This window comes from Chaetodon auriga, chromosome 14, assembly GCF_051107435.1.
Source record: "Chaetodon auriga isolate fChaAug3 chromosome 14, fChaAug3.hap1, whole genome shotgun sequence".
Classification (NCBI taxonomy): Eukaryota; Metazoa; Chordata; class Actinopteri; order Chaetodontiformes; family Chaetodontidae; genus Chaetodon; species Chaetodon auriga.
This window is the reverse complement of record NC_135087.1, coordinates 10,806,474-10,828,304: the sequence shown is the minus strand read 5'-3', so window position 1 is coordinate 10,828,304 and position 21,831 is coordinate 10,806,474. Positions and strand designations below refer to the sequence as shown.

General features: G+C 42.4%; 2 protein-coding genes across 2 annotated transcripts in view; both read right to left on the bottom strand.

Moving 5' to 3' along the window:
* Positions 1-14,131, bottom strand: part of rcan3 (regulator of calcineurin 3) — a 41,256-nt gene extending 27,125 nt beyond the window's left edge. Inside the window, exons 1-2 of the mRNA XM_076748080.1 lie at positions 13,974-14,131; positions 12,314-12,589 (exon numbers count right to left, since the gene is read on the bottom strand). Coding sequence (XP_076604195.1) covers positions 12,314-12,532 — 219 coding nt within the window. The 5' untranslated portion in view covers positions 12,533-12,589; positions 13,974-14,131. The remainder of the gene's footprint in view (positions 1-12,313; positions 12,590-13,973) is intronic.
* A 961-nt stretch (positions 14,132-15,092) lies between these two features.
* Positions 15,093-20,722, bottom strand: nipal3 (NIPA like domain containing 3). Its single transcript, XM_076748079.1, has 11 exons — positions 20,497-20,722; positions 20,076-20,144; positions 19,465-19,636; positions 19,235-19,294; positions 18,815-18,960; positions 17,626-17,722; positions 17,343-17,478; positions 17,115-17,203; positions 16,870-16,933; positions 16,555-16,649; positions 15,093-16,283 (listed from the first exon to the last, which is right to left on the bottom strand). Exons 1-11 carry the CDS (start codon positions 20,530-20,532, stop codon positions 16,105-16,107), a joined length of 1,143 nt encoding a protein of 380 aa, XP_076604194.1. The 5' UTR covers positions 20,533-20,722; the 3' UTR covers positions 15,093-16,104.
* Between the last annotated feature and the right edge of the window lie 1,109 nt (positions 20,723-21,831).

The following is a 21,831-nucleotide window of genomic DNA, read 5'->3' as shown; positions in this document are numbered from 1 at the left end:
ATACATGTTCAAATAAAAACTCCAAAGCTTACTTCAGATCCTTTCATCTACCTCTTGGCAAGAAAGGGAATCAATGCATTTCCAGAAATGTCAAAGAATAATTCATACGTTTCAGCTATAGACGGTGTAGTGATGCAGTGAAAGCCACAGTCAAGTTGCCTATTCTTAAGTTTTTTTTTAAGATGTTCAGATGTTGGAAATATAAATCTTTTCTCTGATTTTTGTTTTTCACTTAATCTATTTTTTCATTTGCATGTAGAAATATATTAATATACTGTACATGTATCACAAATTCACAGGTAAGGCACAGTTGACCGAACAGTAAAAATCTATGTGTTGCAGACTCTCTATTGTGCATGATGCACTTTATAAAAGGCGAGAAGAGGAGGAGGCAGAGCGGCAGCAGAGATGCTCAAAGGGTGAGACGCTGTGTCTCAGACTCACTGACGAGCAGAATTTGTATTCTGAAGCGGAGCTCTGCAGAGGAGCAGGAGGGAGGAAATCAGGGCAGTGGATCATCACGGTGGGCTCATATACGCATGCTCATGATGCACACATGTATGTTAATGCTCGCCTGCACACGCAGAACCAGACGATGCAGCACATCAACACAATGACAAATAAATACTGCGTGCAAATACTGCATTTGTTCATCATCGTCTGTGAATTCAAAGTGAACACGCGCACACACACACGCACGCACACACGCATGCACGCATTAATCAACATCTCTTCACTACAAGAAATCACCCAAAATAGAAATGCATGAAAATATGATAAGTGTGACAACAGCTCTCAGACACACGAGTGATATCAGCTTTGTCTCTGTGTGTGTGTGTGTGTGTGTGTGTGTGTGTGTGTGTGTGTGTGTGTGTTAGACTGCAGAAGAATGGAAGGAATGAAAACAAACTCCGTAGCTCAGCCACTGCAGGCATGCAGATAGGCTGCGGCTGCACTATCCTCATGATCTTCTCTCAGATGCATGCACGCACACATACACTCACTCACTCACACACACACACACACACACACACACACACACACACACACACACCGTCACTCCACAGGACATTACATTGAGTTACATTCATTTCCTGGAGACCTACCCTAACCCTAATCAAGTCCTCACCCTAAAACTGAGTGACTTTATGACATTATGGGGGCTTGCGTTTTAGAAGATGAGTCCCCACAAAGTGACTTATGGTGATTTATGTCCTCACAACATGAGCAATACACATCCACACACACACTTCATCCCTGCACTGCCAACCTCTTGTTACACCAGGCTACCTCACTTGGCCCAGCCAAACCAAACCCTGGTGCCAGCGCCAATGCAGCTGCTGTAATCTAGGCCAAGCTATTTATAAAGCAAGCAGCCAAGTACAGGCGCAGGGAGCCAGGGGGAGACAGAGGGATGGGAGGATAAAAGAGTGTCTACAGGGCAGAGAGACAGATCTACAGAGTGTAGGTGAGAAAGAGCGGGGAAGAACAGAGAAGCACAGAGACGGGATGGCGTAGAGGGAATAAAAGTAGTGAGAGGGTGAGTGAAAACAGAAAGAGACGCAGAGACAGACAGAGAGCGAAGGGTCCTGTCAGGTGCAAAGGACAGCATGAATACCTAATGGATGAACAGACACCAGCCATCATCTGTAAATGACACAACACGAGCAGCCTCGATCGACACTCCTTCAAAGCCCGAGATTTGTTTTATCTGCTGGTTTGAATTCTGCAGACAAGCTGGCAGGATGAAATGTGAGGGAGGGATTGTAGCGGCTGCAGCGTTTAGTGATTTGGATGTGAAAAATGTTGACAGACAAGTTTTACATGACTTCTGGCAATCAAGCATTAATTAATAGTGATCGACAACTCCCAGAGGGCAACTCCAACTGTAACTCTTTTCACCTAATTAACAAAATAGAGCCTGTTATCATGGGAAATGTGTACATGCAACTGTACCAGAATGTCCAATATTCGTACACGGTGGGGGAAATAAGTATTCAGCACATCAACATTTCGTTCATTAAACATATTTCCATTGCAGCTACACACATCAAAATTGAGACCAGACAGGTATCAACTCAATAAAACACTCCAATCTATAAAAAAAAGATATGTGCAATGTGTGAAATGTGGCGGTGAAGTGAAATGGTTCAGGAAAAGGAGTATTGAGCACGGTGAGCACAAGCACTAAACCAGCTGATTCCACTGATTAGATGTCCTACCTGTGCCAATTAGAATCAGCTGGTGCATGTGGGAAGGTGAGCACCTCCCCTCTTTGAAACAAAAGAGCCAAGCAGGAGCGGGAAAGAGCTCCAGAAAGACCTGCAAGCAGAGCAGGAACAGTCACACAATGCGCAGCACAGCCACAGTCTGCACTGAGACTGCATTACTGAAGACAAGGCACGTTGAAGCTTGTTGGCGTTTGCTACACAATTTTTGGAGAAGGCTTTGGATGACTGGGTGAATGTAACGTAGTCAGATGAGACAAAATCAAACATTTTAGCAACAAAACGTCGCTGTGCTTTGCGTCTTAAAGCATTGCAACAAAGGTTTCTCCACCAATATTAAATAGGTCTGTTCAACACTTTTCCCAGTGTCATTCATCACTTTCTCTATGAATTGGAGTGTTCCACTTTTGAGTTAATACCAACGTCTGCTCTCACTTCATTGGTAAAAGCTGCATTGGAAATACGTTTCATGAAAAGCATGCTGGTGTGTTAAACACTTATTTCCCCCTCCGTACACACATCAGATTGGGAATATGAATGAATGATTTTTAGGGACTTAGAGAGACACCTATGGTTTGATAGTTTTCAAACTTGAACTCCAGGTTTGCATACTGAAGTTCTGATGACTCCAGCGAGTAGTGGACAAGTAACTGTGTGAATTCAAGCATGGTGAACTTTTGTGCTCTGTGAGGAGCCTGGAGCTGCTCTGTATGGATATGACCCAACTCCAAGTTAAAACAATCTTCATTTCACACAAAAATAATGAGTGTTTTTGAAAAAGCTAGCTGGTGGTGGGAAAGATTTTGCAAATAATCAGACGCATATGTCAATTAGAATAAATAAATAGATAAATAACACTGTGTACAGAGTGCTTTCACAAACACTGTCCCAACACAGGGGTTGACAGCATTGTATGTTTTTGGTTCACAGCCCACATCTGGTGGGCCACCAGCAGCTGTTCAGTGTTTTAACCCAGTCCAACAGCTTAGGAGCTGGAGAGATGAGCTGCTGTATAGCTGTGTGAGCAGGACAGAGACAGAGGGAGAGGAGGGGGATGGACGAGGAAGCGCAGGGCGACACGTGCCGATGGTTCCACTGATTGCTTTGCTTTGAAATCAGGTCAAATCTTTGGATGGGTTGTGCAAACTCTCCGACCTGCATGCAGGCAGAGCCGCTGCTTGAATACCAGACACAACAAAAGAGGAAAGGAAAAAAACATGCGGGGAAGGACCCGAGGCGGTCTCAGAGCATCGAAGACAACACAGTGCTCTGAGAAGTGGATGCCCTTTTCTGACGAAGGCAAACAAAGAGGGAGAAAGAAATCTATCTATCCCCTTCACCAGAGGATAGGAAGAGCTCTCTCTTCTTTCACTTCAAACAGATCTAATTTAAAGCCATGGGATGGCAACTCAGATGAGAACAAGTGGTGAAATGGTGCACTGAGATTGCAAACTTTAAAGGATGAGGCTGGCCCAAAAGCAAACTATATGAAAAGCCAAAAAGGGTTCCAGATCTGTTTCAGACAAACCACCTGCCACCAGTGCAACAGACGCTCCAACTGTACAAATAACAGGCCCCCAAATGCCATAAACTTGGGTATAGACTGTCAGTAATCAACATGATGGAGACTGTGAGAGGCAGAGAGAGTGAGACGTCCACAGAGGCAGATTTAAACGACAGAGGAGAAAAGTACTCATGGGAGAAAGGAACAATATGAAAGATCTAAACAAGAATAAACAAGAACCAAAGTAAAGCAAACTGAATCGAGCAGAGTCACACACGCAATTGTATTTCCTTTTTCCAGCAAAGTTACAACAGTGAAAAACAACTGCTGAGAGAAAAATCAACATCGGACTGTCAATAGTCCTTTTCTGTAAATGACAACAGGCAGAAATTGATTGGGATGCGGTTTCCTCATCTCTCTCCTCATAAACAACTCCGAGAAGCAGCCTCGCAGGGGAGCAGGCTTTGCAGACTCACAACCTTAAGATGTCAACAAAGTTTTGTATGTAAAAAGAAAGGGAAAAAAAAAGAAAACAAGGGCTGGAGCTAGTACTTTGTATTGAAGCAAAATGTCTCTATTCACATGTAACTGCATTCAGATTAATGCAACCAGCATCAGAAACTGACGGGCAAAAGGGCAAAAATGCCCCCAAAAAATCTCAGAATGCCCCTAAAAACCGTGATCAAGGGGCAAAATTTACCACCAAGATTTTGCAAAAGAATATATTTACCAGTTTAGGCCAACAAAGTGATGCTCCATCCATTTTGTTTTTATTCAGTTCATTTCATTTCCAGCTCTGTCTCTGACACACTCACATACACAGCGCTGCTGTTCTCATGCACTGCTGTTGTGATACTGTTGTTGTGATGGCAGAGGCCAGACAATCCTGCACCTGCAGTGAACTTGTCTGCCACAACAGACCGATACCTCATTAAAAACGCTCCAACTGTTACCAAAGGAATCAACCCAAATCCTGGGCCGTCACCTATACCACCCAGCAAATAAGACGGCAAAGAAAGCTGCCACTAACACAACTACAACCTGTAAACTAGACCGTGAATAAAACGACTCTCCTCGTCTGTAAGGCATCTGGGGCTCACCCACCCAAACACAGCCAGACAGCTAAAAGATAATCGTGACTTTTCTGCAGCAAGTCATCATTATTAATGGCCATTGTCAAACGCGTTCAGTGTGGAGAGATAGGGCTGGCAGCAGCAACACTGTGTGAACACCACATGCATGCAAGCCACTGTAGTTCAAGGAAATAGCCATCACACACAGGTAAAGGTCGGCAGTGTGTCCCAGGCCTCGGCAAACAATGTCAGCGAGACGGCAATAAAGGTCAGCAAGCTGACGTTAATGTTACAGCTGCCTACACGCGGGTCTTATTGGACGGAATGATCAGTGGGATTATCAGTGCCGCTGACTGAACTCAATGCACCACGTGAAGTAAGACTGTAAGTTTAAAATCTAGAGCAGAGTTTTGCAATGATGCAGTGCTGCATACTCATGTCCATAACTTTATTTCATCCTCAAAACATTAGCGGGGCTAAAGGCTGCAGTTTTAAGACACATCTTTAAAGAACAAACAGGATATGGACGGACAGACAAGCAGATCCAAAAATGGTCGCAGTGTGATTGACTAAATTTCCTGTTCGCTGTTTATTTCAGCCCCTTAATTTCACACCTTCAATAAAAGAAACAGAACTTTTTTTTATTTCATGGACTGTATGATTGCAGCTACGTCTCAATTCACTGGAGTCCATTTGTACTTGGCATCAGTCAAATAAGAGATCATATTCTGTTGTTGTATTGTTGACTGCTATTCTTGAAAGCGCCCACAGAGCATTTCTTTTTTTAGAATCGAACTGGGAAATAATCTTGATTTAAATAGAATCACAGGAGCACGACTAAGAACAAATAGCACAGTGGCTTACATAGCACCCTAAATCTTTCATAATCAGCCCCTGTGCTGTGGACGAGGGCGGGGCTGTCTCTTTTATCAAAGCAACCCTACACAAAACCAATCAGAATTACATATCAAAGAGGAAAGTGTATTTCCCTGAAGCTCTGCAGCTGAAGGTGTGGTAGTGCCGCAGGATGAGGACACGAGGTTTGTCTTAAAGTAGATGCTTGAGGTTTGGAAAGTACAATATGACATCATCGACCAAAGTAACTGTGCTTGATTAGCTGTGCTGGTGTCAGAGACTCCTGCTAAATGAACTGATGAATGAACTAATTAATTGCTGAAAAAGAAATTGCAGTTTACGACACATGACGGGAACGTGGCAGTAAAACAGACACAGCTCACAGGTGTTCTGCCTGATTAGATCTCTGCTCAGGCTGAAGGTGGCTGAATTATGAATTACATGAGGACACCGGTCCCCACATACTAATGAGAATGAGCTTCATTGTATTGTTTTTTGGACCCTGAACCTGAGGTAGCTAAATGAAACTTCACCATCATTAGTTTTATTATTTTGTAAATGAACATCATGCGTTTAGAGTAAAATAGACGATACATCAGGGTATGCGTTAGGCCATGGCTATCTCGTGATTGATAAGTGACTACCACAGCTTGTCCTTGCGTTCTCAGTCAGATCCAGTCAGTACAGAGGCCTAGCATTGAGCATCCTCCCCTGTTCCACCCTCTCATCTCGTCTGGCTCCGAAAAACCATGATGGTAAAGTCCATAATGCCAAACTCAAGGCTTCAAAATGGTCGGTAACGTCACATTGGGTCCTTACACTATCTGTTATACAGTCTATGGCCACAGCAAGCCATGTCAAATTTGAATCTTTTAGAGTATTAGTCTGCATTGTTTACGGAGTTGTTGGTACAAGTGGTATTTAGTTAATGTGAGGCACAGTGCTGTCAATTCAAGATGGCAAAAGTGGCATTTTGCCAGGCTGTTTTACATACCCAACTGAAATGAAGTGGGAGCCAGGTCTGACTGGCACGAATGTTGCCGGCTGGGCCTGGAGCACACCCAATTATTGAGGTGTAATTCCTTCTGTCCTATTAAGTAAAACATTAAAGTGAGGAAGATGTCAATCGAGAACAATATATACAAACTGTCCTCAGAGGAGACCTAATTGCCAAAACAATTAAAGTCACCTGTGTGGGTTCACCATGGGTGTGCAGGGCTTTTAACATTTACCTTAAATACTTTATCCCCTTATCCCGTTTAACAGTACTTGTACACAGGCACAGAGACCTTTAATTAATAGATGCGTTCGACCTTTGGAGAAAATGATCAACAGTATATAAACACAGAAATTGCCATTGCAGATAATTCAGATATTCTGTTACACAATCATGTCAGCTTGCCTAGTTATGTCTGCAGCTCAACTGAAGGCTCATTCTGCTTGAAAACCTCGTAGCGTCAACCTGACATACTCATCAAAATGCAAGGGCTATTGTGGTTTAACGAGAAAAATGGAAAACCGCCATTGCAGAAGAAAACACTGTCATCTTGTCAAATGTGAAAAAATACTTGCGCCCTGAGTGCCACAACAGCTCAATTCAACCAAACTGTGCTTTCCATTGTTGTCTGCTTCTCTTAAATTGCTTTTTGCTTTTTTTCTGTTTGATAAATAAAGGCAAAACAAGCACAGCAGGTCGGTGAGACAACCCCGGTCAGTGTACCAGAATAATATCCAGGCCGCAGCAGGAGCAGAGGCCAGCGGCACTCATTCACTCTGCACTGCATCATGTCTGACCTTCAGCCTGCCAAGCACCCGCACCCTCACGTTCACCCCCCGGGAGCATCACCCAAAAATAGCCTGTCTCACACATGCAAACATATCACCAGCACGCGCATGCACGCTCACCGTATGCACATGCATTGTGTGTGCACGTAATGCGCACACGCTGACACTCACTTTACAGCTCACTTTTCACATCCTCTATCACGCTATGTTTAGTCCCTGATGTGTTTCGTTGCTCCACTCTGCTCTGGGGTTGTCTTACTTTATCGCCCGATATATATGAGTCACACTATCAAACACATTAGACTGAAGTGGGACAACTGTGTCAACCAAAGCAGTTCAACTTTGCACGTACTTACAGCACTGCTGTATGGCAGAACAGTTATCTAGCAACTACTGCAGTAGTTTTGGTGTAATGTGCTTACATGCTGTGTGTCTTTGAGCTTTCTGCCTCCACCTGAATACAATGGAGGTGAAGGGAATTTCAATTGTGTTGCTCCACGCTGTTTTTCTTAGAACTATTTTCCACAAAAGAACTAGTCCCAGTGAAACAGTCCACATGAAATCTGTTGATAAGAGCGTAGAGTGGATTACCTACAGTAATGAGGACAGTGTTTCCTGAAAAAAACAAAAAAACATAAGGTGTTGCTGTTGGGTACGAATAGGAATCGAAACTCAATGCTTTATTACAAAATGTGCCCACAGTACAGTGTTGAAAACAAGTCAATCACCTTCTTCTGCCTCAAATGCCCTCAATCAGCTAGCTAGCATGCTATTTCCTGTTGGCATGACAGCTATCATAAATATCACAAATAGTTATGTTGATGAACTTATTAACATCATATTATAGGTAGGTCTAGTTACGGAAGCATGTATTGATATCAATACACGACAGCTACAGTAGCTTGTAAAATAGCAATATGGGATGCTGAATTTGCTAAATTTACTGTTAATCAGACCACAAATGAGACAAGAATTAGCTAGCTCGTATGCTATTTCCTTACTGTATGTTCCGGTGGGGGTCTGGTGTTGAGTAATGGGAAACGTTAATTCTGAAGGACTATGAATTAACAGTTTGTACTATGTGTAGCTTGAAAAATAACGGGGGCACTGAATTTGATGGATTTACTGTTAATTAAACCACAAATTAAACAGGAATTAGCTAGCTAGCCTCAGACAGCTAGTATAATGGCTAGCTTTTGTTAGCACAGAAGAAAGCAAGTTAACAAATTCTAAATCAATCATCACAAAACCACGAGGCGAGAATAGCAAAGAATACCTGTCAATACGTGCTCGGCCACAGATCTGACAGCATGGTGGATGTAAAGATGTCACTTTGCTGAACAGCAACAGCTACTAGCATCAGAATGTTCAACTGAAACCAACTGCTGGTGGCAGAATACACCAAAACCTGGCATCAGACGTTCAATATGAGATTCAGGCCCTTTTTTTAATGACTTTAATGATTTAAATTAACGTGTTGCCAGTTTTTGACACTATTTAGACAAAGCTCTCGTGCATCTGCTTGTGTTTAATTCCTAAAATATCTACCTCCAAATGGGGCATGAAACTCAAACACCCAGCCACATTGTTGAATTTTCAGAGTGTCACTTTCAATGCTGTTAGCATCACAATTGAATTTCATTCACCTCCATCCCATTTTATCGGGTTAGAGGCACATATTATCACTTAACTTAGGCTCATATGGTAAGGCTGTTGTGGTGAATGTGTGAACAAACTGTTGCTTTATTACACACCCAGGAGCAACATTAGCACTCATTTGGAGTCAAGTTTATGGCCACACTACAAATGAAAATCCAATATTCGCTTCCTTTCAGCGCTGTTTTCTCTTTAGCTGCTAAATGCTCCACTGTGTTTCATCAGCTTGTCACTAAGTTGTCTGTTAGAGAGATGCTGTAGTACGCAGTGGGTTTATATGAGCGTTTAAGCTGAAAACACCTGCATGCCGCAGCTGGAAATGAGGTTGATGACAGCGGTGAGAGTGAAGCAAAACAAGAAAGTTGCAGGTTGTGAAATCAAAACAGTGAATTCAAAGACTGAAGTGCTGTGCAGAGCAGAGAGGAAGTGCAAAGTCAGCTCATAATTCTGTGTGTCTGTCATGACGAGCAAACCGCCTTCACATTACACTTCATCATTTAACACATTGTTAACATTGACTTAGTGGAGCTTTGAGCTGGCATAATTCATTTGGTATCACCCTGTAATAACACAGAGCAGCAACTTAAAGACATTCTGTTTGGTTTTCTATAGCTGTAAGACAAAAACATTTTGCTCGGTGTTGTGTTAAGCTTGCAGCTGGTGCTTGCTTGATTGCACTGGTTATGGATTGAGGAGAGCTCAGACTGACAGCAGCAGGAGCAGCGATGAAAGCTTTGCTCTGCGCTGATTAGGCCTGATATACAGTCGGCACAATGAGGGACGACTTATAATGGCTTCTCTGACCTTACTCTTGACAACCACTTTACCTCCTTACTTTGCCCACTCGCACCTCTGTGTCCAACTCCCTCACTCCTCGTACACTTGTTTCGTGTGGGGGCTGCAGATAATAAATCACGTCGAAATTAAAAGCCACACTGGCTGCAGCTATGCTCACTCTGCGCAATGCAACTAATCGTATTCGTACGCTGAATGTAGTTGATCAGGCCTCAGGGTACAATGAGAGCCAGCCTAAGGATGCTAATCAGAGGCACCGTTGAGATGACTCAGCATTTTTAAAGTCAAATCTCAAATCAGAGTCAGAACAATTTCATTTTGGTGCATGAGGGGTTTGTTTTGGCTAATGACGACATTCCTATGATTCATAAAATCCAACAAATTTCGGACAAAAACATCTTTCACAACTTTATCAAAATGGAGACAGACATTAAGAAATATTAGAAGATAGGAGCAAGTTTTTCAGATTAATAATGGCACAGTTCATTAGCGAAATGGTCTTCATGATGTTCATCCAAACATTTGACCTTCGTGCCTACCACCAGCTTTAACTTAAATGTTGCCTTTGTCAGCAATGATGACACACATAATAAGCGCACTAATTTCAGCAGGGAGGTGGGCCGATCTGACCGGACCTCGGCTGAGCTTCCCAAAGAAACAGGAAGCACTTTTAAGGCGTCTCTCCATTTTACCTAAAAGCTGGTCAGGGGAACAAAATACTGCAGATAAAAGAGAAAAGTGTGTCACTAGGTTTTACTTTCTGAAGTTCACTAATGCAGAAGAAAGGAAAAGGCTTTTACAGGTTGCTAAGAGCTTCTTATAAATATGAGGGCACATGCCTCTCTCTCTCTCTCTCTCTCTCTCTCTCTCTCTCGCTCTCCTCCCTCCCTCTCTAAAAGAGCACAGTGTGATTACAGAAACAGCCCCTCCTCCTGCATGCAGGCCTTTGAGAACAGAAACAGAAGGTAATGTCGGTGCTGGGAGGGAGCCAAGAGCCCAAAGACACAAAAATGTAGGTTGCCATGTCCCTGTTCTTCACTGAGAGGATGTAGACACTGAGTTTAGAGATGTCAAGTTTTTAGCAGTTAGGAAAATGCTGAAAATTAGCAATTTCAGAATAAGTTAGAGACTGTGAGAGCGTGTGTGTGCATGTGCTGCTACAAGCCAAAAACAACCTCATAAAGTCCCTGTTTGCGCTCTGAAAATATCATAAGCAACCTGTTTTTTATTGTTTTGTTTTTTTTTATTTCATACCTCATCCCTTCCTGTCCTCATTTTTGAAAGTTTAAATAAATGTCAAAAGTTCTATTTTTAGCGAAGCCCATTTAATAGAGCCATATAGAGAACAATCTATTGACGTGCTCTGACTGAAGGGTGCGTGGGTGGCATTTCCACTTAAAAGCCGGAGCGTGAATCGTAATGAAGTGAGGAAGCAAAAAAAAAAAAAAAGAAAGAAAGAAAGAAAGGGAGGGAAGGGGCCCGACTCCACCGCTAGCAGCAATGGGTGTACAAACAGCAACCTCACAAAGCAGGAGTGATTCATTTAAAGGGATTTTGTGTATGCGCCATATTTAGCCTCTCTGCTTTGCATTTACATACACAGAGAGGATAAATAAAGAACGCTTCGGAGGGAGACTGAAATGGAATATTAAAGGAACAGAGGAGGGGGGAAAAAGTTAACGAGCCAGCGATCAGAAAGAGGAGAGAAACACGTTCTGAAGAGGAGAGCTTTTAGAGAGATACAGTAGAGAGGGAAGGATGGATAGACTTGACAGAGACTGATGCCAACTGGAAGGATGGAGGGATGGTAGGAGAGCATAATTGGATTAGAGGGGCAGAAAATTAAAAGCATTTTCTTTGCATCCTCCTCCAGAAAACAGAATCCAGTGATCCCAAGTATTCCTGCTCTGAGGTGCTGCGACACAGAGACTTTACTCATCCCAGAGAGGCCTTAACAGAAGATATGTGACAGTATGTGTGTGCATGAGTGTGTGCGAGGCCACATCTATAAAGCACACATGGCCGTGAATAACACACTGAATAATGACGGAATGAGTGTGGTGATGACAGGCTCACGTATGTATGGCTCACGAGTCTGTGTGAGTCATATTGTAATCTGCTGCCCTGCATTGATGTTCCCTGGCAAATAAATAACAGCATCAGGATGTGTGTGTGTGTGTGTGTGTGTGTGTGCGTGAGTGTGAGCAATCGGCAGTGCAGCTCAACACCGTGACAAGACTTCGACAGACAGGAGCAAAAGCTGTGGAAGACATCATGCACTTGTTGCTGGGCCTTGAATCGTGGATACAGGATGACTCAAACGTACACAGACTGACGCACCAACCCACAAACACACACACACGCACACACACACAGCACCAAAATTTAACCCTGAAAGTGAGTTTGCGCTGTCTCACCCTATGCGCGTCCTCCTCGAACACGGCTTCATGGACGCTGCATGCAAACAGCGCCGTGGGGAGGTCGCTCAGATCCATCATCTCCTCCGCCATGCCGTCCTGATCAGTCTCCCCAAACACCATGTCCTCTTCTTCCTCCTCCTCCTCCTCCTCCTCTTCGGGATCGCTGCTGTAGGCCTCCGAGCCATTGCTCCACGCCTTGGAGCTCTCTCGCAGCATGCTGAAGCCTTTTAGGAGGCAGCGGACGGGCAGGTGGGGGACCAGAGAAGCTGGGAACTGGGGAGAGGGGAGGTTAAGAGACTGGGAGCTGGGAGATAAGGTGAATATACTGGCTGGACGTTTGAGAGAAAAGCGCAGGGAGAATGAAAGGACACTGAGACAATGGTGTGTGAGGATTACAGGGTCGCACTGAAGTGTTAGTGATGATACCACACAGGCTGTGGGATAGATAAAAGAGAGAAACGGAGAAGGAAAGGAAGGAAAGAGTGACAGTTAAAGATCACGAGGAGAGAGAGAGATGAACAGGAGCAAACTAAAAAAGAAATAAAGAGAAAACAGAGAGGAAAAAGGTGGATGTTTCATGGTAAGATCTGTATTCCTGACATTCTGTTATTTTGATGGTTCAGTTGAATCTGAGTATTTGCTGGTGACTGAAAATCTATCACCTGCTCAGAGTCCAAAGTGCTGCAACGCTACTGTGTTTAACAGCTCAAACAACAGTTGCTGTAAGCATTACTCTCACTTTCAAAAATACTGTACAACATACATTTAGTCATAAAACATCACCTTTAGGGCCACAAGTGGTGATTCTTTTCAGTTTGGATTAATCTGCTGCTTATTTTATGACTGACTGTTTTCATAAAATGTCCATCACAGCTTCCTAGAGTCAAGGTTATGTCTTTTAATTGCTTGTTTTCTCCAACCAACAGTCCAGCATCCAAAGATATCCAGTTCACTGTCACAGACGACGAACAAAATCTGTTAATATTCACATTTAAACGGCTTTAATTGTCGCTTTAATCATTTTTCAAGCTGGAAAACGAAGCAACACGTGGGAAATGGTGAAAACTATGATTATAGAAAGAGGAGATTGTTTCGATGAAGCCCAGTCTGACGCTGATGAAACATTGTACTGGTACAGAGCTCCATCTAGTGGAGCATTTACACGAATGACGCTTATCAATCATATATTAATACCAATTCTATCTGAAAATCAACCTAATGTCAGATATTTAGGAGAAATACAATATTGATTTTGGATATCGATTATAGACCCAAAACTGTATCCTAATGTCATTTAACCTCTGTAGAATCACGTGCAAACAGAGCACGCGAAGGCCATGACATCATATGTCCACAGTATAAATGGCCGAAGAGGGTTGTGACATCAATATTTGCATCGCGTGCGCTCCAAGGAAACCCCTGAATATTACGTAAAGGGCTCGTGCAAAAGCAGCACGGGCGTTTATCTGAAAAGTAACATATTATTTCGTGAAAGCACTTTATTTTCCGAGGTCAAACACGGTTTTTAAGCTAAAATAAAGCGCGAATTCATACGGAAGTTAGCAGAGTCATGGCTGCACGCGCACGGATGGAGTTACTGTTTTGATTTTCCTTTCTAGCCGCTGAAAATGAGAAAATCGTTGTCTGTTTTACTCACCTCACAACTGTCAGTGAAAGAGGCCGAAACGACCCATCGCGTGTGGATTAACAGCAATGTTTTCAGGGGACTTTATCTCATCCAACAGACTGCTCTGATATGTTTGGGGCGCGCTGACAGATGCTTCGGTGTTTGTTATTACTGGATTATTGGACACTATGATGCAGCCTACTCCGGCGTCAGGGCCCGCAGGTGAGACCAATGAAATGCCGGCAGAGGCTCGAAGTGACCAATGAGGCCGCAGCAAGGGGAGGATGCTCCGCTTCAAGATAGGTGGCGACCGAGCAGCGAAGTGGCTCATAGCGGTCTGTGCTTTAATTTGGCAAGGACGTCCTGGAGAGCAGCATCACACAGTCTGTGGAGCGGACTGTCTCACCTGCTGTGTGAAGACAGTCAGGTGGTCGCATTTCCACAGACATATATCGGTTTTAGATACAGTGCAGTTCTCTGGATCCACCTGTTGCTCACACAACAGGAGCTACTTCGATTTTTATCAGTTCAAAGTTGAGTTTTAAACCTTTTTTTGGTTTTGAAAGTACTTCATTTTAAAGCAGCATAGTTTCAAAAAGACACCAGTTGCTCAGGAGGGTTTACACGCACCAAATTACACACTGGATTATCGGATTATGACCCCACAAACACGGCGAAATGAATTAAAGTGTTTTATACACACTACCTACAGATATCAGGGAGGCCAGCTCGCTGAATATTTTCAGAAGAAAGCTAAAATGCATCTGTTTTTATTTTCATCCTTATTCTATCTTACTTTTAATATCATTAGCAAGTGGGTTTGATTCTCCATCTCGTTCTGCATTCATTTTGTAGCTCTTTATGTCCATTCAGTCTTTTCTGTGAAGCACTCACTTGTTGCATGTGATCTTTCTTGTAAAGCACTTTGAGCAGCAACTCCTGTATGGACGGTGCTATACAAATAAAATGTATAATTCTGTAGAAAGGCTCTCTAGTTTCTAGTAGTGCAGGAGATACAATTTATGCAGCCATTCATTCATCGTGGAGTATTTAATCATACACACTTAATATGCTGCATTGTCCTTCAGCTTGTGAATCTTGGATGGTCACATTTGAAAAACATCGTACTACAAAAACAAACACTGCGCGTCAGCAACATTGACTGCATACTTTCAGTTTTATTTCTTGGTTGGTTTGTCATCAGACACTTCAAGGCATCAGGTTAAAGGGGCAGCCACAATGAATTGTATTTAAGTTATTTTTGCAAAAGCATTAGCCTTTCTGCAGTAGACTAACCTTTCATACTTGGAGTACACATTTAACGAGTTGTACAGTTTATCAGTAATTTCAAGATCCAAGCGTGATTAGTTGCCTCTTTATTACTGAACTGCTACAGTGATGCTTCACTGACCTGCCTGGGTTATGTGCCACTTTACAGTAATTCATCCAGTGTACCGCTACTTTACAAAGGCACACATAAAAATGAATCAACACATCACAATAACTTAAAACAATTGCACCCATTGTTTGGTCAGGAAAAGGAGTAATACAATGAAAATCCAAGAAAACGGAGGAAACCTGCTCATACAAGACCGATATGTAAAGTCAAAATGTTCATTGGCAAGTCTTATGAACAAGTCTGCAGCTACATTTATACAACATTGTTGATAACAACCTGGATTTGAAGAGTAACTCAGTGGAAGAACAGATCCATTGTTCCCATCAATGAGAACAAAATTGCTTCAACAGTCATGGAAGTGAGTCCTTTCATCTCAAAGCTAACAAAGAGTACAGGCAGTAAGCTTCAAGGCACGACACCGTCTCCGCTGTCACACTTCTGAGGCCGTGTTTGGAAATCCACAACGACGCGAACAGCTACAGGTTTCTTACCTTCATTTTTGGAATGAAAACAGCTTACATCTTCTAAAAAACAGGAGTCATCCTCAAGATCACGTTTTGGTTTAGAGATTTAGAAAGGAAAGCATGTGGAGAGGAGTGACAGTGAGACAGCATCTAAAACACCCAGTGGACACCCCTACTGGGCTGGAGGTTGGTCTTGTGTATATGTGAAAAAAAAAACAAAACAGAATATATTCCCATCTTGGCCTTTCAAGTGAAAAGTGTTTGGAAAAGGAGAAAAAAACAATAGGAATACTCAGTTTTAATCTTTCTTGAGGTCAGGCGGGTCGTAAGATGCTTCAGTGGAACTCGCGGTGACTGGTGGTTGCTCCAGGTTAACTGGTATGGGAGCAGGAACCACTCCATCGTTGTTGACCAAAGCGCCATAGGAAAAGGAACCATTGAAGTCTACCAGGCCTTTGTCATGAATAGTTGGGACACCTGGTGATGGAAAGGACAGGGAAGCTAAGGTTTAAGGCGGCAACTGCAAGTTCAACTGACAATTCAAAATGGTGCACGTGTAACGGACCTCATATTTAGAGTTAAAAGAAGTGTGCACCTGAAGATGTGGTTGCACCGACACTCACATGCAAATAACATTGAACGTGTGCCATTGTATGCAAATTTCAGGCAGGTTTAACAGGTTCAGACTGTAACAATAGCATATTGTCTTCTTCATATCTTTATGTATTTATGTGAAGTTTATACAAACCATTAGTCATATTCATGCTGACATACGGCTCAAAGGTCTTGGTCTGTTTCTTGTTTTTGGTGATGAGAAAGACCCCCACGAAACAGAACGCAGATCTGTACAGAACACAAAATAATCAAGAGCAGGTGTTACTGATCACCACACCTCCCAGTAAGACATGAAAGCATGACAGTGAGCCAGCATGCAACATACCAGGACCCTGAAGCAGCTACATGTAATTCAGCTGTCGTTAACTGATTATTTACACCTGCTTTTCCAACTGGGACACGTCAAAATGTCTACTGTGAGAAAGCTCTCTGATGACCGATCACTCACCCCAACAAAAACATGCAGATGTGAAGGACGTCTTCATGGTTGAACTCTAAGTAAAACACAGCTCCTGAAAACCAGAAAAGAGGAAAACTTTGATGACTTCTATGTTGTGACTCTAAAGGTGTGTAGCAGGAGCAAAGCAGAGTTTTTCAACTCTTTTTCTATTGAGCCAGGCAGCGATTTGCATTTGCTGCTCAATCCAGGTCCGATTACTAAAACTACCTGCAGCAAAAAATCCAGTAACTCACCAGCTACCATGGCAAAGGCGGTGGAGAGGATGTAGTTGACGCTGGCAATCAGCGAGGAGTCATACAGCTTAGAAGCTTGGGAGAGAAATCTAAGAAGACAATAACACACAAAAAACTTAATTTTCTTCATCTGTAAAGTAAAAACTTTGAAAAGCAAACCAGTGTTTACATCTCTGACATGACAAACAGTCAACCGTGCAAACCATGCTTGATGCTCCTGTCACTCACCTGGCCTGGAAGACCACTGAAGCCACCATGCACACAAACATGACGCTGAAGATGGGGTAGTTAAGCTGCATGGAGCCCTCGATGGTGAGAACCAACATGCCTGACACCGCCTTCACTGTAATGACTGTGATAGAGCCTGTGCACCACAGTCAGACACAGTTAAACACAGAACAAACAGCTTAAGTGCCTTTTGAACATTAAAAACGTGACAAAATAAAAGTGTGGTAATAACTTGACTTTACAGGCGGCATTTAATTGACTGGCTTTAATGCCGGAGACTCACCCAGTAGAGCGACCAGCAGCAGAATAACAACGAGGTAGTTAGCGCGGCGCTGTTTGTAGAAGTATAAAAGCAGGCAGAACGTGATGATCTCCAGGAGCTGTCAGTAAGGGTAGGCAGCAACAATAAACAACAAATGAATACCAAATAAACAGGAAGCACTGCGGTCGTTGCCAGATTCAATAATAGCAAAATTAATCTCATCGCCAAAGACAAACATTTACGCTGATTAACAGCACAGGTCAGAGAAGGCTGGGAAATGTGACGTGTTTAAAGCAGGTTTGTGGAACACAGTTTGTACCTAAAAGGGGAAGACCAAATAATTAAAAACCAGAAAACACAGATGTGAGATACAACACAGCAGCCCTGCAGTAGACACCAATTTAAAAAAAACATTATGGTTGAGACTGACAGAGGATTTCATGGTCGTATCCCACCAAGTGTCTCTCAGTCAGTGCTGACGATGTTTTACTTGCAACCACTGTTCCTCTTCGCTGATGCAGCTGTGCAGTGTTTGTGTGTTTAATGTATTTATTCATGCTTTTAGAGACATTTATCCCTTGCCACATGAAATAATGATGCAATGTTTGGCAACTGATGCACCAGCACCTCAGGGAGTGTCTGTCTGGCCTCTGCTTGCCTCTGTAAGATGTCTTTAAATGTTGTAAATACAGTGTGGTGATTCCCAGACCGAGACTAAAGATGACACACACTGGTAATTGGTATTCCACCTAACATGACTCACTTGTGCAAGTCCCTTTGTAATAGTTGTAATTGTTGTGTGGTCTGTGCAAAAAGACACATATGCCAACACAGAAACGCTGAACAGCACTTACAAACAGTGACTGAATGATGGCATATCTTCTTATCAACACTATAAACTACATCCACAAATACTGAGTTCAACACTCTAGCACTCTCAGTAAAAGTCACCAAACCTGTTGTATTGCATTTAAAGGTGATGGATTTGCACAACATAAATGATGAGGGCAATGGGTGTGTAGTTTGTGTTAATTTACCTATATTTCATCTGCTACTTAGCAACGTCACACACTAACATTTGCCTGCCACACCTTAATCAACTGTTTTATATCGGTTTAGTGAGCGTGGGGTGGAAATTAAGTGCAGTGGAATTTAACAGAGTACTGAGCTTTGTTCTTCCAAACTTCTTGAGTAAATGAAAACATCTCACCAGATACAAGAGAACAGGCCACCCGACAATGTGCGTGACAATGTTCTCCGCTTTGAGTTTTTCATGAGAGTTTGGTCCAAATGCCACAAAGAGGTATGTTCCTCCCATGGTTAGGATACAGCCCAGGAAGGACAGCCCATAGCGCTCTGAAATGACATTAGAGAACTTTTTATGACACAAACAAAGAACACAGTGTCACTTTTATACAGTCTAACTTTTCATCTAAATAGGGCCTGTGCATAGACAAACTTGTTCGACTGTTATCTCAGTCATTATACTGCAGCGGCTGAGCAGGCAGTACGCACGGCAGATTTCCAAAATGCCTTGAAGCTGATTAAAAATTTGCATACAATGGCACACGTTCAATGCTATTTGCATGTGAGTGTCACATCTTCAGTTGCACACGTCTGCTGAGCTTACTTGCAAAGTCCTTTGGCTTAGTCTTCTCCCGGAGAAAAATAAGGCTTAAAATTGAGCTCGCTGAAAACAAAAAAAAACATAATGTAAATTGTGAATACAAATTTTACATTACCTTTACATTTATTTTGTATATTAAATTAGTTATTAATTTGTATTCATAAATTAGTATAAATTGAGTATAATCAATTTCTTCACATCTACTACTAAAATATTAAGGAACAAATACTCACTGAGCACAGACACAGCATTGAGAGGTGCTACAAGAGCGAGGGGGGCAAAGGCATAAGAAACAAAATTGGCTGCCTCTCCAAGGCAGGTAAATACAAAACCACACCACCAGGTTTTAGTGCGGTAGAAGGCACGAGGGTCCTTGGTTCCAGCTAACGTCACGTGGCTGTATTTCTGCAAGTGAGAGGCGTGCGGGTGAAACACGGTGACTAGCGTAAACACACAGTGTGCTTCAGTATACTTTGCTTAGACAAAGCAAACATAAAGCGGGCTCACACCAAACAAATAAATGAAATGTTTCTTCAGAAGGGCTATTGTGAATTACAAGTACAAACAGGGTGGGCAAAAGTGACAAAAATAATGACAGTGATGTACAATGACGAGGTGATAACTGTATATTCTTTCATCCATACAGGTGAAAGCTGATAACGATGACGTAATGAAAACCTTGACGCTGCACTGACACAAAGCACTGAGACGAGAGGACATGGCGGAAAACTATTCCACATAAGAGACATAACAACTTGACTTTACTTTTAATCTAAGGTCTTATTATCAGGGTGCTTGGACATTTAAATGAGGCGTTTGTGGAGGAGGGAACTGAATACTGTACCTGGATATTTAAGGAGATGCTGACCAGCACATTTCCAAAAATAGCGAGTAAAGTCCCAATGAGGTTATCCTAAAGAAGGAAGAGAGCAACATTGAATTCACTTATTTTGAATAAAATCATACAAACTACAGGTTACACCTAGTTGTAGCTTTATACTTGGTTATGTCTCTGTTGTAACGCAATGACGAGTCCTCGGTGAAACACTCAGACATTTGGATTTTTTTTTTTGTTTACTTTCGCCCTGATAACATTACTGCTGTGGTATCTTCAAAGTTTTGTTTGTTGTGAATTTTCTGACGTGAGAAGACACAGATTACAGCATCATAAAACATCATTATACGCGTTTTAACTCCTGCTACGAGAACGATAAGTAAAGCTTAAGTCTTAACGTACGATTAAAAAGTGAATGTAAGCGTCTCACCGTGTAAGAGTCTCCGTCGGGTCTGCTGGTATCCATCTTGTTCGCCCTCAGAGACAATTTATTAATTATCAGCAGTAACCAGACCTTCAGATACAAGATATTTCATCTTGTCGCTGTGACAATATGCGTTTATCACTCATTTTTTGTGTGTTTATCTGACACTACGCTGTGGAGAACACCATCTTTGAGACGAGGGACATCTTACTTCCGGGTTGCTTCCGCCTGTGTCAGGCTGCGCCCTGACGTAACCAGTTACGCTTAAATCACGTGACATTGGACAGCGACCGGGCTGCTGTTCACACAATTTATAATTAAGATGAACAACGGGTACTCTGTGTTATAGGTATGCCTTTAAATATGACTAAAGCCGCTCATTAATTTCATTAATGATAAACGTTTTCCTCCATTTTCAATGCGTTTGTACTTGTTGTTGCACGTTCTGCAATACCACTTGATGACAATAGGCTGTGCTATTGAGCTGGAATTGATCCAAGAGAATTCACAAAGCAGGAGAAAGATATTGATCAGTTTAATTAGTACTCAAGTGCGGTTAAATTCTCAAGTCTTATTCAGAGTACAAGTGGCATCAGACAGATACCCAGAACATATCCAAGCCTGATAATTTTTTAAATCTCTCATATCCATCACAACCAGACTACATGAGATGAATTAGGTGAAAGCTATGGTATTTCTTCACATACATTAATCTCTTGAAAAATCTTTCCCTGAATGTAGGCTGCCCTTCCTGAAATGACTGATAATAACAATCTCACCCTGGCATCATATTGTATTCCTGACTAACACTGATGGTATGTTTTCTCTTCTCTTTGTGTCATTGAGGGACACAGTACAACACGTCAGCAGCAGTGTTTCTATAACAGGAGCAGTGGAACAAAGCAAAGGCAGGTCAATGAAGGGTGTTAGCTGTTGTTTTAAAAAACAGAAGAGTTTTTTTTTTTTTTCATATGTCCTAACCATGTGAGCAACTGATGAGTCATAGTGGCAAAAAATCTGGCAAAGTGCAGTAGCTGTGGTGACACTAGTCAGCAGTGGTTTAACAAAGTTTGTCATCCCTTTTTCAAGGATGTTGGCGCCTAAAAATATATTGTTTATTACTCCAGTGTCAGATGTCGACTTGACTTTTGCAAAATTACAAAATTAGCTCTTCAATTTTTGAGACGAACCCTGAGATGAAGTTTGCTCTTCACATTTGATTTGCTAACCAGCAGAGGGAGTGAAACATCACAGCTGGGAGAACCCAATCAGCTTGTCCCATTGTGCTCAAATCGAAGCTAAGACGCTCAACGTCTCCGCTGTTGTTTGATGTTCGACTGG